Source organism: Esox lucius, chromosome 7 (assembly GCF_011004845.1).
Source record: "Esox lucius isolate fEsoLuc1 chromosome 7, fEsoLuc1.pri, whole genome shotgun sequence".
Lineage (NCBI taxonomy): Eukaryota > Metazoa > Chordata > Actinopteri > Esociformes > Esocidae > Esox > Esox lucius.
In genome coordinates this window covers 10,692,155-10,711,231 of record NC_047575.1, presented here as the reverse complement: position 1 = coordinate 10,711,231, position 19,077 = coordinate 10,692,155, and the positions used below count along the sequence as shown (strand labels likewise).

The 19,077-nt window shown below is 40.0% G+C and overlaps 1 protein-coding gene across 3 annotated transcripts; it reads left to right on the top strand.

Moving 5' to 3' along the window:
* Positions 1–2,350: 2,350 nt before the first annotated feature.
* arhgap31 (Rho GTPase activating protein 31) lies at positions 2,351–18,905 on the top strand. Of its 3 annotated transcripts, none has more exons than XM_010870536.4 (12): positions 2,351–3,102; positions 6,380–6,482; positions 8,119–8,263; positions 8,429–8,511; positions 8,599–8,706; positions 8,898–9,040; positions 11,084–11,291; positions 14,527–14,648; positions 14,803–14,859; positions 15,049–15,744; positions 15,884–16,044; positions 16,158–18,905. In XM_010870536.4, the coding sequence occupies exons 1-12, from the start codon at positions 3,003–3,005 to the stop codon at positions 18,276–18,278; spliced, it is 4,047 nt and encodes a 1,348-aa protein (XP_010868838.2). In that variant the 5' UTR covers positions 2,351–3,002; the 3' UTR covers positions 18,279–18,905. The 3 variants fall into 3 exon arrangements, with proteins under 3 accessions (XP_010868838.2, XP_010868837.2, XP_010868839.2); XM_010870535.4 differs by having other exon boundaries at positions 14,524–14,648; XM_010870537.5 differs by lacking the exons at positions 2,351–3,102; positions 6,380–6,482; positions 8,119–8,263; ... (1 more) ...; positions 8,599–8,706; positions 8,898–9,040 and adding an exon at positions 9,063–9,558 and having other exon boundaries at positions 14,524–14,648.
* The last annotated feature ends 172 nt before the right edge of the window (positions 18,906–19,077 follow it).

Genomic DNA, 19,077 nt, shown 5'->3' with positions numbered 1-19,077 from the left:
CCACAGGTGCAAGGGCTATTTCATTATTAATGGGTTTTGATAGGAAAGACATGAAGATTGATCATGATTTTACCAAAGCCTCTGTAAGTACAACAACCAAATTTTATATGTAGTGAAAAATGTGTTAACAAAAACATAAGATCCACAGATGACCTGCCACCCTCTGCCAGACCCTGTGTTTCAGGGAACCCAATTGAAACCCACTTGGCCCACTGTGGTGTGTTGACTATATTTATTTGTAAAGTAGGGTCCTCGCCTACTTCAAAGACAAACACAAATATTTTTCACCGTCTATGTAAAATGGAGACACAATTACAATCACAACCACTACTAATAATTAGAATGCTGTCCTATGAAGGATCACTAGTTAAAGCCATCTAAATCTTGTGTAGGGATCCAAACAGTGGTAGGAGTGTGATGTCCGAGCCTTTGTATGGACAAAATGATGTCATCCCTTTTTCCTGTGTTGCAGAAAGAAAGCTTTGTTCAGTGGAGGCCGGGATGGCCAGGGCACCAAAGGCTAACTTCTGACATTTGAAACATTAAGCGTTGTGTCCCACAAACAAGATATCACATGATATCAAAGAATGTAGGATTTGAAGAGTACTCAACACTACAGCACAGCAGACCAACAGCTTAGAATTAGGTTTCAGCTGTCTATTGAGGGAAAAAAAAGGATATGTTGAAAACACTGACTCCCTGCGTAGGTTTTTAGATCAATGGCTCAGCAGGCCAGGTCACTTGACTGGAAACTTTTAAGCCATAACATGCGTTCCATTGAATAACCCTTAGGTTTCTTTTTACTACGATAGTTTTACAGATCTCATTAATTTAAATAACATGAACATAAAATGTAAATAAAAGGTTCCATTCGGACTTGCAATGTGTTACCTGCACTGTGTTGTAATGTGAAACACATACAGATGCAGTTCTTTGCCTGACCCCTGACCTGGAAAGAAAAGAAACTTGCTGAATATATTGTTTACCCGGTAACTAACATGGTGGTCTCTGTTAAACAAGTGCTGTTGCTGGTGACAGTTTAATTGTTTCAGTGCCAATGTTTTCATTTGCTTCCAAAATCTTTTTTTTTATCAGTGCAGGATCGTACTTCATACAACACTGTTCACTCCACTTCAATACCAATGTACCTTTATAGAGACATACACTTTAGACCTCAATAGCCACAGGGAGTATCTGTCAGGATAGATTTTCATCTGTATACACAATGGTTTTTAATTCTCTGATACAAATTTTACATTCATCTAGAGTAAACTATTATAGTTTAAAAACCCTCTTATTGGGCATGTTTCACAGTTAAGGTCTTTACAACCTGAACGAGTAATACTATAGCCAAGTTATAGATCATAATTATTAACACCCTGATTCACCTCACCTCTGAAAGAGAAAGGCCATGTCAATAGTTGGTATTTGTTACTGCACTGATGTATTGTTTCAGTGGAGTGGGGTACAAGACCATCCACTTGAAAAAGATTTAAGATTGCCAATAAAGAATTTAAACCACATCAAAGATATATTTGTAAATCGGGTGCACTTTTCAATTTTTTTGTACAGTATTTTTCAACTTTTTTGGAAAGGAAAAAAAAATGTGCAGTGGTCTCTTAATTTTTTCTGGAGCTGTATATCTGTAATAGGCCTATAGTCACTGGAGTCCATCACTAAGGATTTCATCAGATGTTATTAGACAACAAAATGGAACTTGAGTAGGTAGAAGAAGTAGCTAACATTATACTCTATTCGATAGATTGATCTAGCTACATATATATATTTACTAGGCAAGTATGCTAAGAAGATATTCTTATTTTTGCTCAGGGGAAGAATGACAGGGTTTTTCACCTTGTCGTTTTTAGTTTACTGGTCCAATACTCTTGACCACTAGGATACCCTGTCAAATATGGTTCAAAATGAATTGCTATGTATTTTGTATTTCTACTGGGTTTTAGTACCATCGCTGTATTGTATTGATTTATTCTTATCAGTTAAACATTGATTGTGAGAGGAGGATGTGTGCTCCAAGCGTGTGGTTGGAGCTTCAGCCTGCTTTGGAGGATGAAACTGCTAAGCTGTAACAAGAACCATGCCCCCCCCACCCCTTTCCCATCTGCGCCCTTCAAGCCCACATTTCACTCTCCCCCCACTTCCCTCTTCCTTCAGAACCAGTCTGTTTTTGTTTTCCAAACAAGGCTCTCTGTACAGGAAATTGTGTACTTTGGGAGCATTCAGGAAGGCAGAGAGCAGATTTCCTGGTAGGGAAAAAAAGAAAAAGTATGGATAAAGGGGTCAGTAATCTCTAAACCAGAGCAGAAACAGCAGTCAGCTATTCCCCTCCCCTGACTTCACTTCCCTCCCCTTCTCAGAGTCCTGACATTTCAAGCCTGCATGCCACGCCACTGAAACTAGCATGACCTTCCTAACATGGAAACATTGAAAACTGGAAGCTGTAGGATAAAGATACAAGCACAAAAACAATATTCCTGAGCCTCACTGGCTCCATTTCCTTAGATACTGAGGAGCCAAAGAGCAGAGGGACAGTCTGGACAAGAGGAAAAGAGGAGGAGTGAAAAAACAGCAGAGGGAGACTGTAGGGAAAAAAATGACAACAGGAAACCAACTAATTCTGATGCTGTTTCTGCAAATCCTGAGATAAATCACTTAAGCGGACCGGCATTCCCATTTAACACTTCAAAAATCTAATTGGAATGGGATTTTCCCTTACGTTTCCGTAAGATTAATTGGAAATGTTCAAAGCACCACCAAAGCAGACAGAAAAGTGACGTCAACCTTACTCTTGTTGCAAGGTCTTTTCAGTCTCCACACTTAGTGTGGTTGGTCAAGATGTGAGCGGGTGAATCCTTTTTTTGGGGGGTTTGTGTGGTTTTTACTTTTGGGCTACATTTCACCCCTTTCCCAGGGTTGGTTGGATCAATGATTGTGTATTTGAGGATTTGTTTGTTCTGAACTCCTGGACTACTTACTGGAACCAGATGAAGAATAAAGGAGCCAAGCAGAGGTCCAAAAAGAAAGGAAGTGACAATGCATTCGGCTGTGACTTGACAGAACATCTACAGATTTCAGGACAAGATGGTACATTTGTTTCTACTAGTTACATACTTTTTCTTACCATTCTTAATGTTTCTTGTTTCTGTCAGATTTCTTAATGTTCCATAATAATGACCTTATAAAGTTAGACTTCAACAACAATTATACAGCAAAAGAGTCAATTTGTTGGCCGATATACAGTCCTAATTTATCATGTACTGATTTAAGAAGGCATTGTAAGATGTTATATTTCATGGAATAGCTAAATAAATAAATACTAGTAACAAAATGTGATTATGATAACAGATATTGCAAAAAGCTATTTAGAAACAGCATATGACACAACTGAGTCAACATTTCTTTATTGAGTCGTTCTAATGTAGGTACAGTACAGGATCATTTCTCAGTAAAAAAGTGACACAGAGACTGTGATTTTTTATGTCATGTATGTAATACAAAAAACAGTACTGCAAAGTTAAACAAACCATGCAACTGTATGAACATAGATTATTTTAAACAATTTCTGTATTACATTAAAAAACACATTTAGTACAACATTGTAGATGTTAAGTTTAGTTGTGAATTACAACACAAGTAGCACAAACCAACGTTCTGTACCAAACTTTGTATCTGCACTCTCCTTCAAATACAGTTGTTAAATGTTGTTCTGGTACATAGAGTTGAATGATATTTTCCTTTGGTTTCATGGGTTTTGCGTAGACTTACATTTTTTAAGTGAAAATCAGAATCTGTGTACCTCTGTTTCTGTGGAACAGGCTTCATTTAAACACCCACCCAGTTTTGGACGTTTGTTTGCTACAGGATGTATAGCGGTCAAAATATCAATGGATGTTCAGTATTGAACTGAACAGAGACCTCTATATTTTAAGAACACTTAAAACCTCTTTGCTTTGGATGCGTTTGTAGGCTTTGTGTGAAACTGGTTTGGAAAGATTCAATCTGTTTCTAACAGTTGAAAAGTATATGAAGGTAGTTCAATGTTTTTGTTTTTACATTACCAGCCCAAAGTTTAGACTCACTCACCCAGCGTGCCCAAACTATTGACTGATACTGTGTATTGCAGTATGGACATCAATGTTCCACATTTCCTTATGTCCTTTAGGCTCCCACAGAGTTTTAAATTGGGAATTTGTGAGTTAGGGTGTGGCGCGTAGTCTTTAACTCACCACCGAGAGGCCTGTGTCTGGCTCTCTCTCTGAGAATTCTGGGTGGGCACTACTGGTCACAGGGGGAGTCGCAGCCAACAGATCAGTTTTCAGACCACAAATGAGAAGGGGTGTGTTCAGTATTTGAATTAAGTTAAAAGATTATTCTATTTTATGTTGATGTGATATTGTTTTATGAATTGAGGTCATGTGCGGTGTAACTCCGAACAGAGCGACTGGACTATCAGCAGAACAGATGGAATAGATTTGTTACAGTGGATCTTTGTTCTTTGCTACAGCATGTGGCGATGGGTTCATTGACTGTACTTGGTATAAATGCAGTTGGTTTATATGAGTCAATTATTAAAGTGGCTTAAGGTGATGTCAGGTTTTGTTGATGTAACCCCCAGCTGTTGATGAGTTGGTATCATGGTGCCTTTAAATCGTTTGTCCCTGGATAGGAAGGAGAAGGACTTCATTTACACAATTTACCTATGAGGATGCTTTATTCCCCTTCAATTTAGCAACCAAATGCATCTTATTCAATACTACATATTCTAGGATACATTTTGGATACACACGATTTCCAGGCAAGCAGGCGGTTTTAATTTGGAGCAAATACTCGAAAGTAGTGGTGACTCCCGTTAAGACCAGCCACCATTTTGACCACAGGCATTTCACTGAGAGTCTCTGTTCAGATGTGAGCTCCACAAGCAAAAGCCTCATGTGGGAGAACAGACTTTCATTCATACTGCCCAGGGGAACCTTTTGGCAGCATGTTTTAAAGCTCCACAAACTAAATGAATTGTGTTTGCTTTGCTTGGCTAATACATATGAATAATATGAATAATTCTGATACATATGAATAATACTATTTTATCTATGCGTTTACTGATTCGTTGCTGTTCTATTCATAAGATCGGTCAGGAGTCTGGAGAAGCCTATGAATGTACACTGTACCATTAAAACTTGTTGTGAGGACATACTAAAGCACTGCACTGGTGATTTACCTCTGTGCTTGTCATTCTGTGTCTAAAATGGTAAACACTTCACTGTCCCTGCTGCCCGGGCCAGATGGTTCCTTACCCAAGTGTGAGGAGTTTTGTGTAGGGCCTCATCTAGTGTATCTGTGAAGTGGGAATGGCTGATAGCAATGTAGGACGGACTGTTCAGCTGAAATAAGTTTAGCTATGAGTCTCCAATTTTTGTATACAGCTGTATACTCTTATTTTCTAAGATTGACATTTATTATGTGATTTCAGTGGGGAGTGGAACAACTCGGGCCAAAAGAAGTTAGCTATCTTGTTTTGCTTTTAGCATAGCAAAGAGTGATGTTTTAAACGCTATAGGTTCTACGTCATACTGTGCAAAAGTGGAGCAGTACAACCTTTTATTTCCCGCTGAATTGTTTAATAGGTTTTTATTTATTTCCAAGTTTACATTAGTGTGGAAAGTCCTCTATTAGTGTTGAGTTTTAAAGGGATACCCCAGTAACGGATACTGTAGAAAGCAATAGAGAGTGGCGTGGTTACATATGAAAGGCCATTTTCTATTAGAGGAAGTGTCGCAAGTAATACCAGCTGCAAGGATTGGGTGTGTCGACCTTCCTCTGAAACAAACAAACCATTTTTAACTTCCTGTGAAATTCCACCTTCACAATCAGCAACACAACGGAATAAGAAGCAGAGCCACAATTTGAACTTTGTTTAGTGTGATGAAGATAATAGAATCTAATAGAAACAATTTCAACACTAGGGAATCTTTTCCCAAACTCTCTCCTCATGCTTCTCTGTACTTTTCTGCCATGGAAAAGATGGATGACTCATAGAAGTAGCCAAAGACCAGTATTAAATGGACCTTGTCCAGAGGCCCTCTCTGATCCTCCTCTCTCTGCTTCATGTCAGCAGTTGAAATATAATGCCAGCACTTCTCTAATTGCTTAAACTCAAGTTGACACTTTTTCTTTCCACCTCACTAGAATGTAGATATGGTTTAACATTTTGAAATAATACTAATCGAGGTATTTACTTACTTGTATATCTATTATAAAAAATCTATTAAAATGCGAGAATGTTTCATCTTAATAAAGAACACCTGAAGACACAAATGATTTATAATGATTTTCACATATATTTGTTTTGCTTATTTTTTCACAGTTCCCCAAGTTTTAAAAACATGTGCAGAATTCATTGAGAAACATGGTGTTGTCGACGGCATATACAGACTCTCAGGCATCACTTCCAATATCCAGCGACTCAGGTAATTATTTTAACCTCATTTAACTGGCGGCCATTTCCAGAAGGTAAAACAACCAGCTTCATAGTTGCCTGATGGCACACATTTCCTTACTGCGCAACTGTTAAAGTGTTTGGCCAGAGCAATACGTTTGGGTAACCAGACAAGCTCCGTAGGGCCAATTTGGACAGGATTCTCGTGGCTATATCACTATCCATCAATAATATGTACACAAAGACAAATTATGATTGGTTCAGAGTGTCTGGAAAACATAATGGAAGGGCGTAAATATGCCCTATATAGTAAATGCAACCCAGAACATCATTTTCATTTTTAAATATTTAAAAAAACAAAAAAAACTTAGAAATGGTATACTAACTGCAATGGTATAAGTGTAATATGATATTCTGTCGTGTCAATTTTCTAGATATTAAACACTGTTGATGAAGTTATCCCTGTAGTGAGTTGATGCATGGCAGAAATACACCAGCATGCAGTGTGGAACCCTCAGAACCGTGTACAGCTTCTACCCCCAGGACATAACACTGTCAACAAGGCAGCCAAATGCACAATTATCAGCAGACAACGAATATCAATGCATTTTCTTGTACTGCGATCCATTCAGTTTTAATATATGCACACACATTAGACTCTGCCAACACACACATTCACACACAAACCAATAACACTCATCACATGCGCTGCTCCTATTTTGACTGTTTATTACATATCTGACGTGTCCCTGCACACTGAGACGTTTCTAATACTAAATAGACAAATTACAGTCATTGTTATCATTTAAAAACAATCATACTACTTGTTCTTTTTTTGTATACATGCCTTTCATTTTGGATTTCCTGTATTTTATCCAATGTAATTAATTTTAGGTGAAAAGGGCTGGTTAGTAAGCAGTTCAATATGTGCCGATGTCAAGGCAGATTAACTTTTAGTTATTATTATTATAAACAAAAATACTTTAAACATCTGCACACTACTTCACCGGACAGCAAATTAACTACCAAAAGGATTTGGGCAGGAAGTCAAATGTGATGTTTGGGCTCTATGCACTCAGTGTGTTTATATAGAACCATTATGGATCTAAGCCATTATGAACATACCATGTTGAACTACTTTCGTTTATCCAATATATCAACACTTATCAAGCTACATTACAAAGTTATAAAAGATACAGATGAGAGGAGTGTAGAAGTACCATCTGTCTCCAGGAATACTGATATTAGAGGAGTGTAAAAGTACCACATGTCTCCAGGAGTACTGATACTAGAGGAATGTAGAAGTACCATCTGTATCCAGGAGTATTGATACTAGAGGTGTGTAGAAGTACCATCTGTATCCAGGAGTATTGATACTAAAGGTGTGTAGAAGTACCACCTGTATCCAGGAGTATTGATACTAGAGGTGTGTTGAAGTACCTTATGTTTCCAGGAGTACTAATACTATAGGTGTGTAGAGGTGCCATATGTTTCCAGGAGTACTGATACTAGAGGAGTGTAGAAGTACCATATGTCTCCAGGAGTACTGATACTAGATGAGTGTAGAAGTACCATATGTTTCCAGGAGTACTGATACCAGAGTAGTGTAGAAGTACCATATGTCTCCAGGAGTACTGATACTCATGTGTTTGTGTGCTTTCTTTCAGACAGGAATTCTGCTCTGAGTCATGCCCTGACCTTACAAAGGAAATGTACCTCCAGGACATCCACTGCGTGGGCTCCTTATGCAAGCTGTACTTCAGGGAGCTGCCCAATCCTCTACTCACTTACGAGCTTTACAAGAAATTCACTGTGAGCACTGTTAAAAGAATCCGTCATGTGTCCACTTAAGCTAACAACATTCCTGTTCAATATAAATTAGTACCTTAATGTGTACCTTAATACTGGGGCGCTTTCAAAGACAGATGATGTGCAACACTGCTAACACTTGACCGTGTCTTTAACTACTGTGTGTAGGAAGCTGCCTCAGTTCAGGAGGATCAGGCGAGACTACAGCACATCCAGGGTGTCATCAGGGAGCTCCCCCTCCCCCACTTCAGGTAAAACTAACTTCAGCTATTCTTTCCACTGCTTATATAGTATGTGTTCTAACCTCTAAACAAATAGTCTCTGTCGTGTTTCTTCAGAACTCTGGAATATCTTACCAAGCATTTGGCTCACTTGGCCACCTTAAGCCCCAAGACTAACATGCACACCCGCAACCTGGCTTTGGTATGGGCGCCCAATCTACTGCGGTGAGTGCTGCCTTAAGTTTTCACATACCCATATCAAATTATCTGGGAACATAGAAAACATTTACGTTGCTACAAGATGGTGTTGTTTCATTTTGCTTGTCATTCCCTACTTGTATGGCAAATGTCAATAAGCAACGGTGAAATCGCCCTGTGGTTGTGGATGAAAGGGTCTACTTGGCTTTGTGTTGTAGGTCTAAAGATATTGAGGTTGCGTCGTGCAATGGGGACATGGCTTTCCAGGAGGTGCGAGTACAGCAGTCGGTGGTTGAGTTCATTTTAAATCACACTGAGCAGATCTTCAACCATGCAGCTGCACCAATAAAACCTAAAGAAGGTATTCGTATAACAATGTTTAGAAGTGTCAAATGTGTACATTCACAGACTCTCTGAAGGCTGCTCTCGGGCTTGTGTTATTTACAGGGCCCTCCAGAATTATTGGCACCTTAGGGAAATGTCAAACAATTGCTGTGAACATTTTTGTTGTTTATCTGCTTGATCTTACACTCAGAAAATCATAAGCATTTACTGAGAAAAAGTTGTAAATAAAAAACAAAACATCCCCATCAATAAATATTAATTTTATTCCAAAATATGCACACCAGAATTATTGGCACCCCTAATAATCCTCCCTTTGCCAAGAGAACAGCTCTGACTTGTCTCCTACAACATTTGAAAATGGTTGGAGAACACATAGAATCTCTCCAGATTCTTCAGTGTCCCTGGTCCTCTCTTGTTGACTCTCCTCTTCAGCACACCCAACAGATTAATCCATGCCACGAATCCAACAAGGTTCCCAGGGCTTCAGAACTTAAACAGCCTGACAACAGCACAGATCCACCACCATACTTTACAGTGGGTATCAGGTCATTTTCTGCATGAGCATGGCTCTTTTTACAGCAAACCCTTTAAGGTTTATTACCAAAAGTTTCATCTGTCTCAACATACTATAGAACCTGGCTCCAAAGCTCCAATGACATTTTGCAAACTCCAAACGCTAATGTTTGTGGTTTTCTTTCTGCTAGCAACCCCTTCCATATTACTTGTTGGAGGGGGCGCCTTATCGTAGTTTACTTTAGATTTGACCCCGAGCCCTTGCCTTATTTGTGTCATTTAATTGATGTGTTCTTTGGCCTTTCCCCTTCTTGATGGCTAGATTGACTAAATGAATTGAACCTGTGTCACCTCATAATTTTACCTCAGTAAAGCAGGATGTCACAGACAACCACTTAAAAGTTCCCGAACACTCAGATGAAAGTCCTTGGGAAGTCTTAAAAATGTAAAATCCTAATAATCGGAATATCCATCAATAAGATTTTGTAAAAACGATTTCCTAGGGTGCCAGTCATTGAGGCATGTTTATGAATAAAATTGTCTCTTTTTTATTAGAAATATTTTCACTCAATTAAAGATTCATATAATTTAAAAAATTTATAAAACACAAATACATATATCACAGACTTTTTTGCTTATATTTGCGTTGGGTGGCATTAATTCTGGAGGGCACTGTATGTAACCATTGGACATCACAGTGTAATTATTGTCCTCAGCATTGAAAGCTACAGCACTCTGAAAAGATAGTTCACCAAGCTATCAATAATTTCACATTGGTAGAAGCTAAGGTACTTTAAAGGAAAAGTATAATTGACTAAATTTACTTAGAAAAAGTAGTCCACTGTAGCTAAATTATTCTGAAAAGGAAGAATCAGGCATGTCCAAATGCCAAAAATACAGCTCTGGAAAAAATTAAGAAACCACTGCACCTTTTTCTTTCCTTTCTAAAAAAGTTAAAAAGGAAGGTTTTGAATGAGGAACAGAAGAATTAAAATTAAGAGACCACTGCAAATTGACTGTACCTCAGTCAAAACTTTCCTTTCCAACTTTTTTGGAAAGGAAAGAAAAAGGTGCCGTGGTCTCTTAATTTATTTCCAGTGCTGCATATGTATTGTCTTTACTTATTTTTCCTTTTATTAAACAAGTAAAATGTAGTTCAAGTAGTCCACCATTTGCACCAGGTACACAGCAAAGTTATTTAGTAAATCAACAACTCAAAACACTACCTAGGTTGTAATGAATTACCACCAAAACACTACCTAGGTTGTAATGAACTACCACCATAACACTACCTAGGTTGGAATGAACTACCACCAAAACACTACCTAGGTTGGAATGAACTACCACCAAAACACTACCTAGGTTGGAATGAACTACCACCAAAATACTACCTAGGTTGGAATGAACTACCACCAAAATACTACCTAGGTTGGAATGAAATTCAACTGCCACCAAAACAGTACTACTACTGCAGCAAGTAATGCTAATTACCCATCCCCAACACCAACCTCTACCAGTAAAAACCTCTCCCATTTTGTTGTTCCAGGACCTAGTTTGATGTGTGGAGAGAAGTATGCCACTCTGCCTATCAGTTGTCAGGGGGGTCCAATGAAGCTGATGAGTCTTGAAGAGGCCCAGGCCCGCTCCCTGAGCCCCAACCACCCAGCACGCATAGAGCGACAACGGGAGAACAGTCTACCTGATACCAGCACTGCCACACTGTACCATACTGTCATAGACATAACGGATAGCAAGTAAGATGGATGGGGATTTAACGCTAAACAAACATGGTTAGCACAAATACTCTGGGCTGCCAGGTTACTGGGTACATTTAGCATAGAAAACATGAAACAAAATCCCACATAGCATACAAACACATTCCCAAAATAGTTGGGACGCTGCATGAAATGCAAAAAAAAAACTGAATGCAATGATGTTTGAATAATTTATCCCTATATTTAATTGAAAATAGTACAAAGACAACATATCAAGTGTAGAAACTGAATTTTTTTATTGTTTTTGGAAAAATACATGTCCATTATTAATTTGATGCCAGCAACACATTTCAAAACTGTGTTGCATCACCTCTTTTTTAACAATACTCTGCAAGCATTTGGGAACTGAGGACACCAATTGCTGTTGTTTTGAAAGTGAAATGTTTTCACCAGTTTAGCACCCAGACTCTTTTACTATGGAGCCATGCTGTTAGACGTGCAGAATATGATTTGGTATTGCCTTGCTGAAATAAGCAAGGCCTTCCCTGAACATGATGTCAACTGGATGGCAAAATATGTTGCTCCAAAACCTGTATGTTTTTCAGCATTAATGGCGCCTTCACAGATGTGCAAGTCACCCATGCCATGTGCTCTAATGCACCCCCATACCATCATGGATGTGGGGTTGAACTGTGCGCTGATAACAAGCTGGATAGTCCCACTCCTCTTTAACCCAGAGGACACAGCATCCATGATTCACATAAAGAATTTCTCATTTTGATTTGTCAGACCACAGGACAGTTTTCCACTTCGTCTCAGACCATCTTAAATGAGCTTGGGCCCAGAGAAAGCGACGGCGGTCCTGGATCTTATGTATGATTTCTTTTTTGCATTGTAAAGTTTTAACTTGCATTTGGGGATGCAGTGACGTACTGTGTTCACAGACAATGGTTTTTGTAAGTGTTCCTGAGCCCATGCTGTGATCTCTACTACAGAATCGTGTCTGTTTTTAATGCAGTGCCACCTTAGGCCTGAAGATCACGGAAGTCCAATATTGGTTTGTGGCCTTGTCCCTTGTTACAACATTACAACAACTTTTTGATATTGTGTACTGTAGATGATAAGATCCCCAAACTCTTTGCAATTTTACATTGATAAACATTATTCTTAAATTGTTGCACTGTTTGCCTGGCCAGTCTTTCACAGAGTGGTGAACCCCTCCCCATTTTTACTTCTGAAAGACTCATCCTCTCTGGAATGATATTTTAATACCCAGTCATGTTACTGACCTTATGCCAGTTGACCTAATTTGTTGTGTGATTTTCCACAAGTTTTTATTTAGCATAAAACAACTTTTCCAGTCTTTTGTTGCCCCTGTCCCAGCTTCTTTTAAATGTGTTACTAGCATCAAATTCAAAATGGGTATACATTTTTCAAGAACCAATAACATTTCCCAGTTTCAACATTTGGTATGTTGTCTTTGAACTATATTCTTTTGAATATAGGGTTTAAATGATTTGCACATCATTGCATTCTGTTTTTCTTTACATTTTACGCAGTGTCCCAATGTTTCTGGAAACAAGGTTGTACAATACATCATTCATACAATACATCATAAATACATACATACAGTGGATATAAAGTCTACACACCCCTGTTAAAATGCCAGGTTTTTGTGATGTAAAAGAATAAGACAAAGTGAAATCATGTCAGAACCTTTTTCACTTTTAATGTGACCTATAATGTGAACAATACAATAAAAAAAAAAAAAAAAGAAATCTTTGAGGGGGAAAAATTTAAAATAAAACCTTACAATAACCTGGTTGCATAGGTGTGCACACCCTCTTATAACTGTGGATGTGGCTGTGTTCAGAATTAACCAATCACATTCAAAAACATGTTAAACACCTACCATTGTTTAAAGTGACTTTGATTAATCACAAATAAAGTTCAGCTCTTCTAATAGGATGTTCCTGACATTTTCTTAGTTGCATCTCAGAGCAAAAGCAATGGTCCGCAGAGAGCTTCCAAAGCATCAGAGGGATCTCATTGTTGAAAGATATCAGTCAGGAGGAGGGTACAAAAGAATTTCCAAAGCATTATATGTACCATGGACTACAGTGAAGACAATCATCATCAAGTGGAGAAAATATGGCACAACAGAGACATTACCAAGAACTGGAAGTCCCTCCAAAATTGATGAAAAGACGAGAAGAAAATGGTCAGGGGAGCTTCCAAGCAGCAACATTAAAGGAACTGCAGGAATTTCTGGCAAGTACTGGCTGTGTGCTACATGTGACAACAATCTCCTGTATTCTTCATATAAATGGGCTATAGGGTAGGGTGGCAAGACAGAAGCCTTTTCTTACAAAGAGAAACAATCAAGCCCGGCTGAAGTTTGTAAAAACAAACATCAAGTCCCCCAAAAGCACGTGGTAAAATGTGTTATGGTCTGATGAAACCAAGGTTGAACTTTTTGGCCATAATTCTAAAAGGTATGTTTGGCGCAAAAACTACACTGCACATCACCCAAAGAACACAATACCCACAGTGAAGCATGGTGGTGGCAGCATCATGCTTTGGGGCTGTTTTTCTTCAGCTGGAACCGGGGCCTTAGTCAGGGTGGAGGGAATTATGAACAGTTCCAAATACCAGGCAATTTTGGCACAAAATCTTCAGGCGTCTGTTGAAGATGAAGTTCACCTTTCAGCAAGACAACGACCCAAAGAACACATCCTTCCACAAAAGCATGGCTTCAGGAATGGCCCAGCCAGAGCCCAGACCTGAATCCAATTAAACATCTTTGGGGTGATCTGAAGAGGGCTGTGCACAGGAGATTTCCTCGCAATCTGACTAATTTGGAACGCTTTCGCAAAGAAGAGTGGGCAAATTATGCCACATCAAGATGTGCCATGCTAATAGACTCTTACTCAAAGAGACTGAGTGCTATAATAATAACAAGTATTAGTTTAAGGGTGTGCACACTTATGCAACCAGTTTTTTCCTTTCTTTTTTTTCTTAAAGATTTCAGTTTGTTTTTCCATTGAATTGTTCATGTTATAGGTCATATTAAAGGTGGAAAATGTTTTGACATGTTCTTTTTCTCATTCTTTTACATCCCAAAAACCTGGCATTTTAACAGGGGTGTGTAGACTTTCTATATCCACTGTACATGCATACATTTGTAAATGTCTTTGGAACACATTAGTTCTTTTTTTAATTTTATGGGAAACAAGCCATATTATTCACACATTGTGTAATTTTCTGTCAGAAGAAAGTTTTCTGGGAAATCAAAGAAGTGGAAATCCATCTTCAACTTGGGCAAGTCTGTGACTGACTCTAAGGGGAAACTAAGCCGAAATGGTAGCGTGTTTATGAGAGCACAGAACATCACAGGTAATGCACAACGAATCTGCTTACAAATGATTCATCATGCAAAACAGAATTTGGAATTATCAAATGATAATCAATATCACAGAAAGTAACAGAATCCTTGACTTTACTGATATTATACAGACTAAAATAAAGTGACAATTGTCTTCATTCGCAGAAAAGGCAGCTATCCGACCAGCTAGAAGCATGGACTCTTTGTGCTCTCAGCCAACAGGTGAGGCTGAATGCACTGTATTGCATGCAAAAGACTTATGTCATTGTGACATCTACTCACAGCAGTTCTCTCCCTTAACCAACATTCACTATAGCCCGTGCTTTGTAAAATGAAGTTGCAAGTTACATGTAAAATAAGTCTGGGAAGTTATCTAACAATTTGCTTCTCGTTTGATTTTCAATACACCAGACGATGACAAGGCAGGAAATTTCAACTCAGCAGGCGGTGCCAATGGTTTATTTGCACCAAGTAAAAAATCCAGGACACTGGGCTCTGACTCCCTTCATGACCTCAGTGAACAGGACCACAGGTTGGAGTTTGAGATGAAGAAATCGAATGAGGCCACCGGCGGCAGCAGCCCTAACATGAAGAGAAGGGTCTCACCAAGTGTCACACCACCTCAGCAGAACCTACCGGAACAGCTGAAGGTTTTCAAAGGCGATGACCTCAGCAACTGCCAGCCCACCTCCCCTAAGAACAGGAGGATGCTGTATTCTGGCTCCACCCACAGTAGCACATCCAGGCCCTCCTTCCCAGGAAGCCTGTTCCCAGAGTCCTCCCCCAGGCACCAACGCAAGGCTCTCAACATATCAGAGCCGTTCGCTGTGTCCGTTCCCCTGAGGGTGTCTGCAGTCATCAGCTCCAACAGCACCCCCTGCAGGGCACCAGGCAAAGAGCGGCCTGCTGCAGCTGCTCTGAAGCCCAGCAAAGAGACCCCCCAGTCCGAGCAGAGCAGCTCCAGTTACAAGGAGTGCCCCCTTGGTGAGGGCAGTGTGGGGAGTGACAGCGTCTACAGCAACAGCAGGCCCACTATTCTGGAAAAGGAGGACCGGTCATCAGAGGAGAGGAGCAAAGAGGAGGCAGTTTCTAAAAGGGTGCCAGAAGGTAGGACATTTTCACCTGATGTTAGAATGTGTGTTTTGTGCGCATGTGTGTGTGGGTGTGTGTTGCGTATCAATGCACTCAAGCCTTCCACATCCCCCATGGTACCAAGATCTGTTAATAAATGATATATCAATTGCAGGAAGTAACAGGGAGATTCAAGAGAAAGTGGAATTATCTGACTTGAGACAGTTTTCCTCTCCCAACACAAGAGAAGAAGACATAGAGAAACAACAACCCACTGGGAAACAACTGGACAAACACCTGGCATCTCAGCATGAACCAAAAGAACTGTCACAACTGGTGTGTTCAATGTCCAGCTTAGCTAAGTGTTCCATCACAGATAATATGCAAATAATAATACAATTAAAACAATGGTTGCTTTAATAAGTGTTTGCGTATAATGTATTTTGCAGGATGTGGGACCTCTAACCATTGAGGAAGAGCTGTGGTCCGATCTTCATCTTGAGCTGAAAATAACGGAGCCCGATATTGACATTCCGGATGAGGAATTCATGCCTGTTTTTTGTTCAACCAAAAACACTTGTGAGGATGTTAAGGCAAAGCCAGATGCTCCAGGAAGGAGGAGAAGCAGTCTTCCAACTCGCTCCGTGTTGTATAAAGGTCAGCCTTTGATGCCTGTGAAGCCTTCATTGACTGAACACCGTGCTCCTACCACAGCACATCCAGCCAGAAAAAACTCAGACACGCTGTTTCCATTTGATGAAATGTTAAAAGTCAAGGTTGGCAACGTTTTGAGAAATACATCCCAGTATTCTGATGATTTAACAGAAAACAAGCAAACTTCACTAAAACCTAACCTCACAGAAACTGAAAAACCCATCAGTATTAATCCCCGGCCTGTGGCTTCTCAACTCGTAGAGCCAAGTTTACATTCCCCTCAACGAGGCCAGGCCATAAAAAGTTTGCAGCCAGGAGACGTCGTAACAGACGGAAGCATGTCTATGGCAGAGAAAGACAAAGAGTTGTCAAGGAAAGGTAAAAGTCAAGATGTGGTCAAAGGGGTTTCTCATGATTTTGGTAAGAACGCTTTGTCAGTTGTCATGGGCGGGATTGAAAGGCTTTCAATATGTTTGGAAGAAAGACCCCACGCCCTGGGGCTGCTACACCAGGAGGAGGAGGAAGGATGTGGAGCACACTCTGAGTTGGAGGACTTGGAGGAAGAACCATGGGAGGAGGTGTTCAGTTTAACCAAACAGTGGGTAACCAGTCCTCTCCACTCGCCCACTATTAAGGACTTGTTTGGAAAAACTGTGACATCGTCTTGTTCTGTGGAAGGTTCGAGCTCCCAAAACATAAACATTCCTTCTCTACTTAGAGAAGACAAACCAACAAACGTATCTTATCCCACAACAGGCAAAGAAGTGCTCCCAGGAAACAGCTCTCAAGCATGCAGCGACAAAACAGAGACCAAAATCACACAACTGCTTCCTGTACCCTCCAAGACCAGCCTGGTCAGTGATGATGTAACAAGACCCCTCAGAGGAAACAGCTGCACAGCCAAACAGAAAAACAACCCCTCTCAGAAATTGCATAGGCAGGTGTCATATGAATCGTCTCATTCTGAAAAAACAGAACAGAACAGCTTTTTCAAACACAGGCCCTACTCGCTCAATTTGGACATTGGACACCGTTGTATCCGAGACATTTCCAATCAGCAAAACCTTGACTCCACTGAGTTTGCCTCCATTCAGAGAGAGGTAGTGACCCCATCTGGGTTAATATCCAACGGCCTGTCCCAGGAACTGGAACTGTTCCTGAGTGACCGACAGGCCCCGATGCGCCGGAACTCAGCGCCCGTCAGTGTCTCATCCGTCAGAACGGCCTTTATGATAAAGACGTGCCAGGCCAAAGCTGTGCCCGTCATCCCCCCCAAGGTGCAGTACAGCCACATACCTCATCCCAGGCAGGAAAAGGGCTCAGATGCAGGAAAAGGACCAGAGAAAGAACTGACCAAAACCAAGGGCGAAAAAGCTGATAGTGTACCTCTTCTTACAACTTTCAGGGATCGAAAGGAGGAGTTGGAGAATAAGGAGCCCGCCTCCAAATCCCAGATAAGGCAGGCTATTGCAGAAAAAGCTACAGACACTAATAAAACCACACCTACTTCAGACGCACCGGTGCTGAGGAGAAAACGCTCCTCCAATGCTGAGGCATTTGCTGATGGTCCAAGACCTGAACGATCTGTTCTGCAGAGACCGTCCTTTAGGAACCGGCAGAGACCACAGAGTCTCATCTTGTTCAGTCCGCCCTTCCCCATTATGGATTACCCTCCGTTAGGTGATGATGGCAAGCTCCTCCTTTCGCCCATCAGAAGTCCAACTGAAACGTCAACGCTCAATGTCTTTTCCAAAGATATGGCAGAGAATCTCCGGACCCCTGAGGGGGTGACCCTGCGGAGTAAAATGACAATACCGAAGAGTGGACAGCGGCTAGAGACATCGACCAGCTGTTTTTATCAGCCTCAGAGGAGGTCCATGATATTTGACAGCAGGAGTCACAGGCAGATTGAGTGAGACACTGGACAGTAACTCTTCATGTGCATTCCGTTCAGACTTTCCCCTCAGACCTCAAACTCTGGTTATATTTCAGTTCAGCCTCCCTGATGTTACTGTTAGCAATGTTAGGTTTATAATTCTACCTTTGATATGAGACTATATTGGGAAATGAACAGTTTTCTGTTTTCAGTCCTCCAATCACCATTCTATCCTGCACTAAAAAAAGTATTCTAGTGGCAAGTGAATATGTGTTTATATTTATAAGCCCAAATATATGCAGTAATTATCAATGTCAATTTTTTTTTTATTATTCAAATGTTAACATATTTCTAATGTGCATATGAAGGACAAACAGCCAAAGAGGAAGAAACGTTATATGAATTTTACTATTGGCTTTTTTTTTAAAGCCATGTAGTTTAATAATTTGTATCTCGTCACTGGTAATCACAAGATTTGCCTTTTGCCAAACAGAGTTTTACCTTCAGTACTAGCTGCTTTATTTTTATTTATGTCTTACACATTTCTGTGAACTGCTTAATGACTTTATACACCATGAACCCACTGATGTCCAACTATTGTCACTGTGATCAGCTTTTGTCCAGACATAGACAGGACAAAATTAAAAAGAGAGAGAACTGGAGAAAATGGCTACTTAAGTTGGAATTGTATTATAGAAACTAATAGTATTTATTTATCCATTTATTAATCTATAGATAGTCATTAACACACTTGACCAATTCTTTGTTGTTTTGTTGTTTAATTTGGCTTCTGCTCTAGTAGCCAGACATAAGTTCACCAAAGTCTATATTGTGTAATG

Coding starts and splice junctions, on each gene's coding strand:
- arhgap31 (XM_010870535.4), top strand. CDS start 3,003: ATGAAGAATAAAGGAGCCAAGCAGAGGTCCAAAAAGAAAGGAAGTGAC. Junction 8,264..8,428: donor AGCTTTACAAGAAATTCACT/GTGAGCACTGTT, acceptor TACTGTGTGTAG/GAAGCTGCCTCAGTTCAGGA. Junction 8,707..8,897: donor TGGGCGCCCAATCTACTGCG/GTGAGTGCTGCC, acceptor TTTGTGTTGTAG/GTCTAAAGATATTGAGGTTG.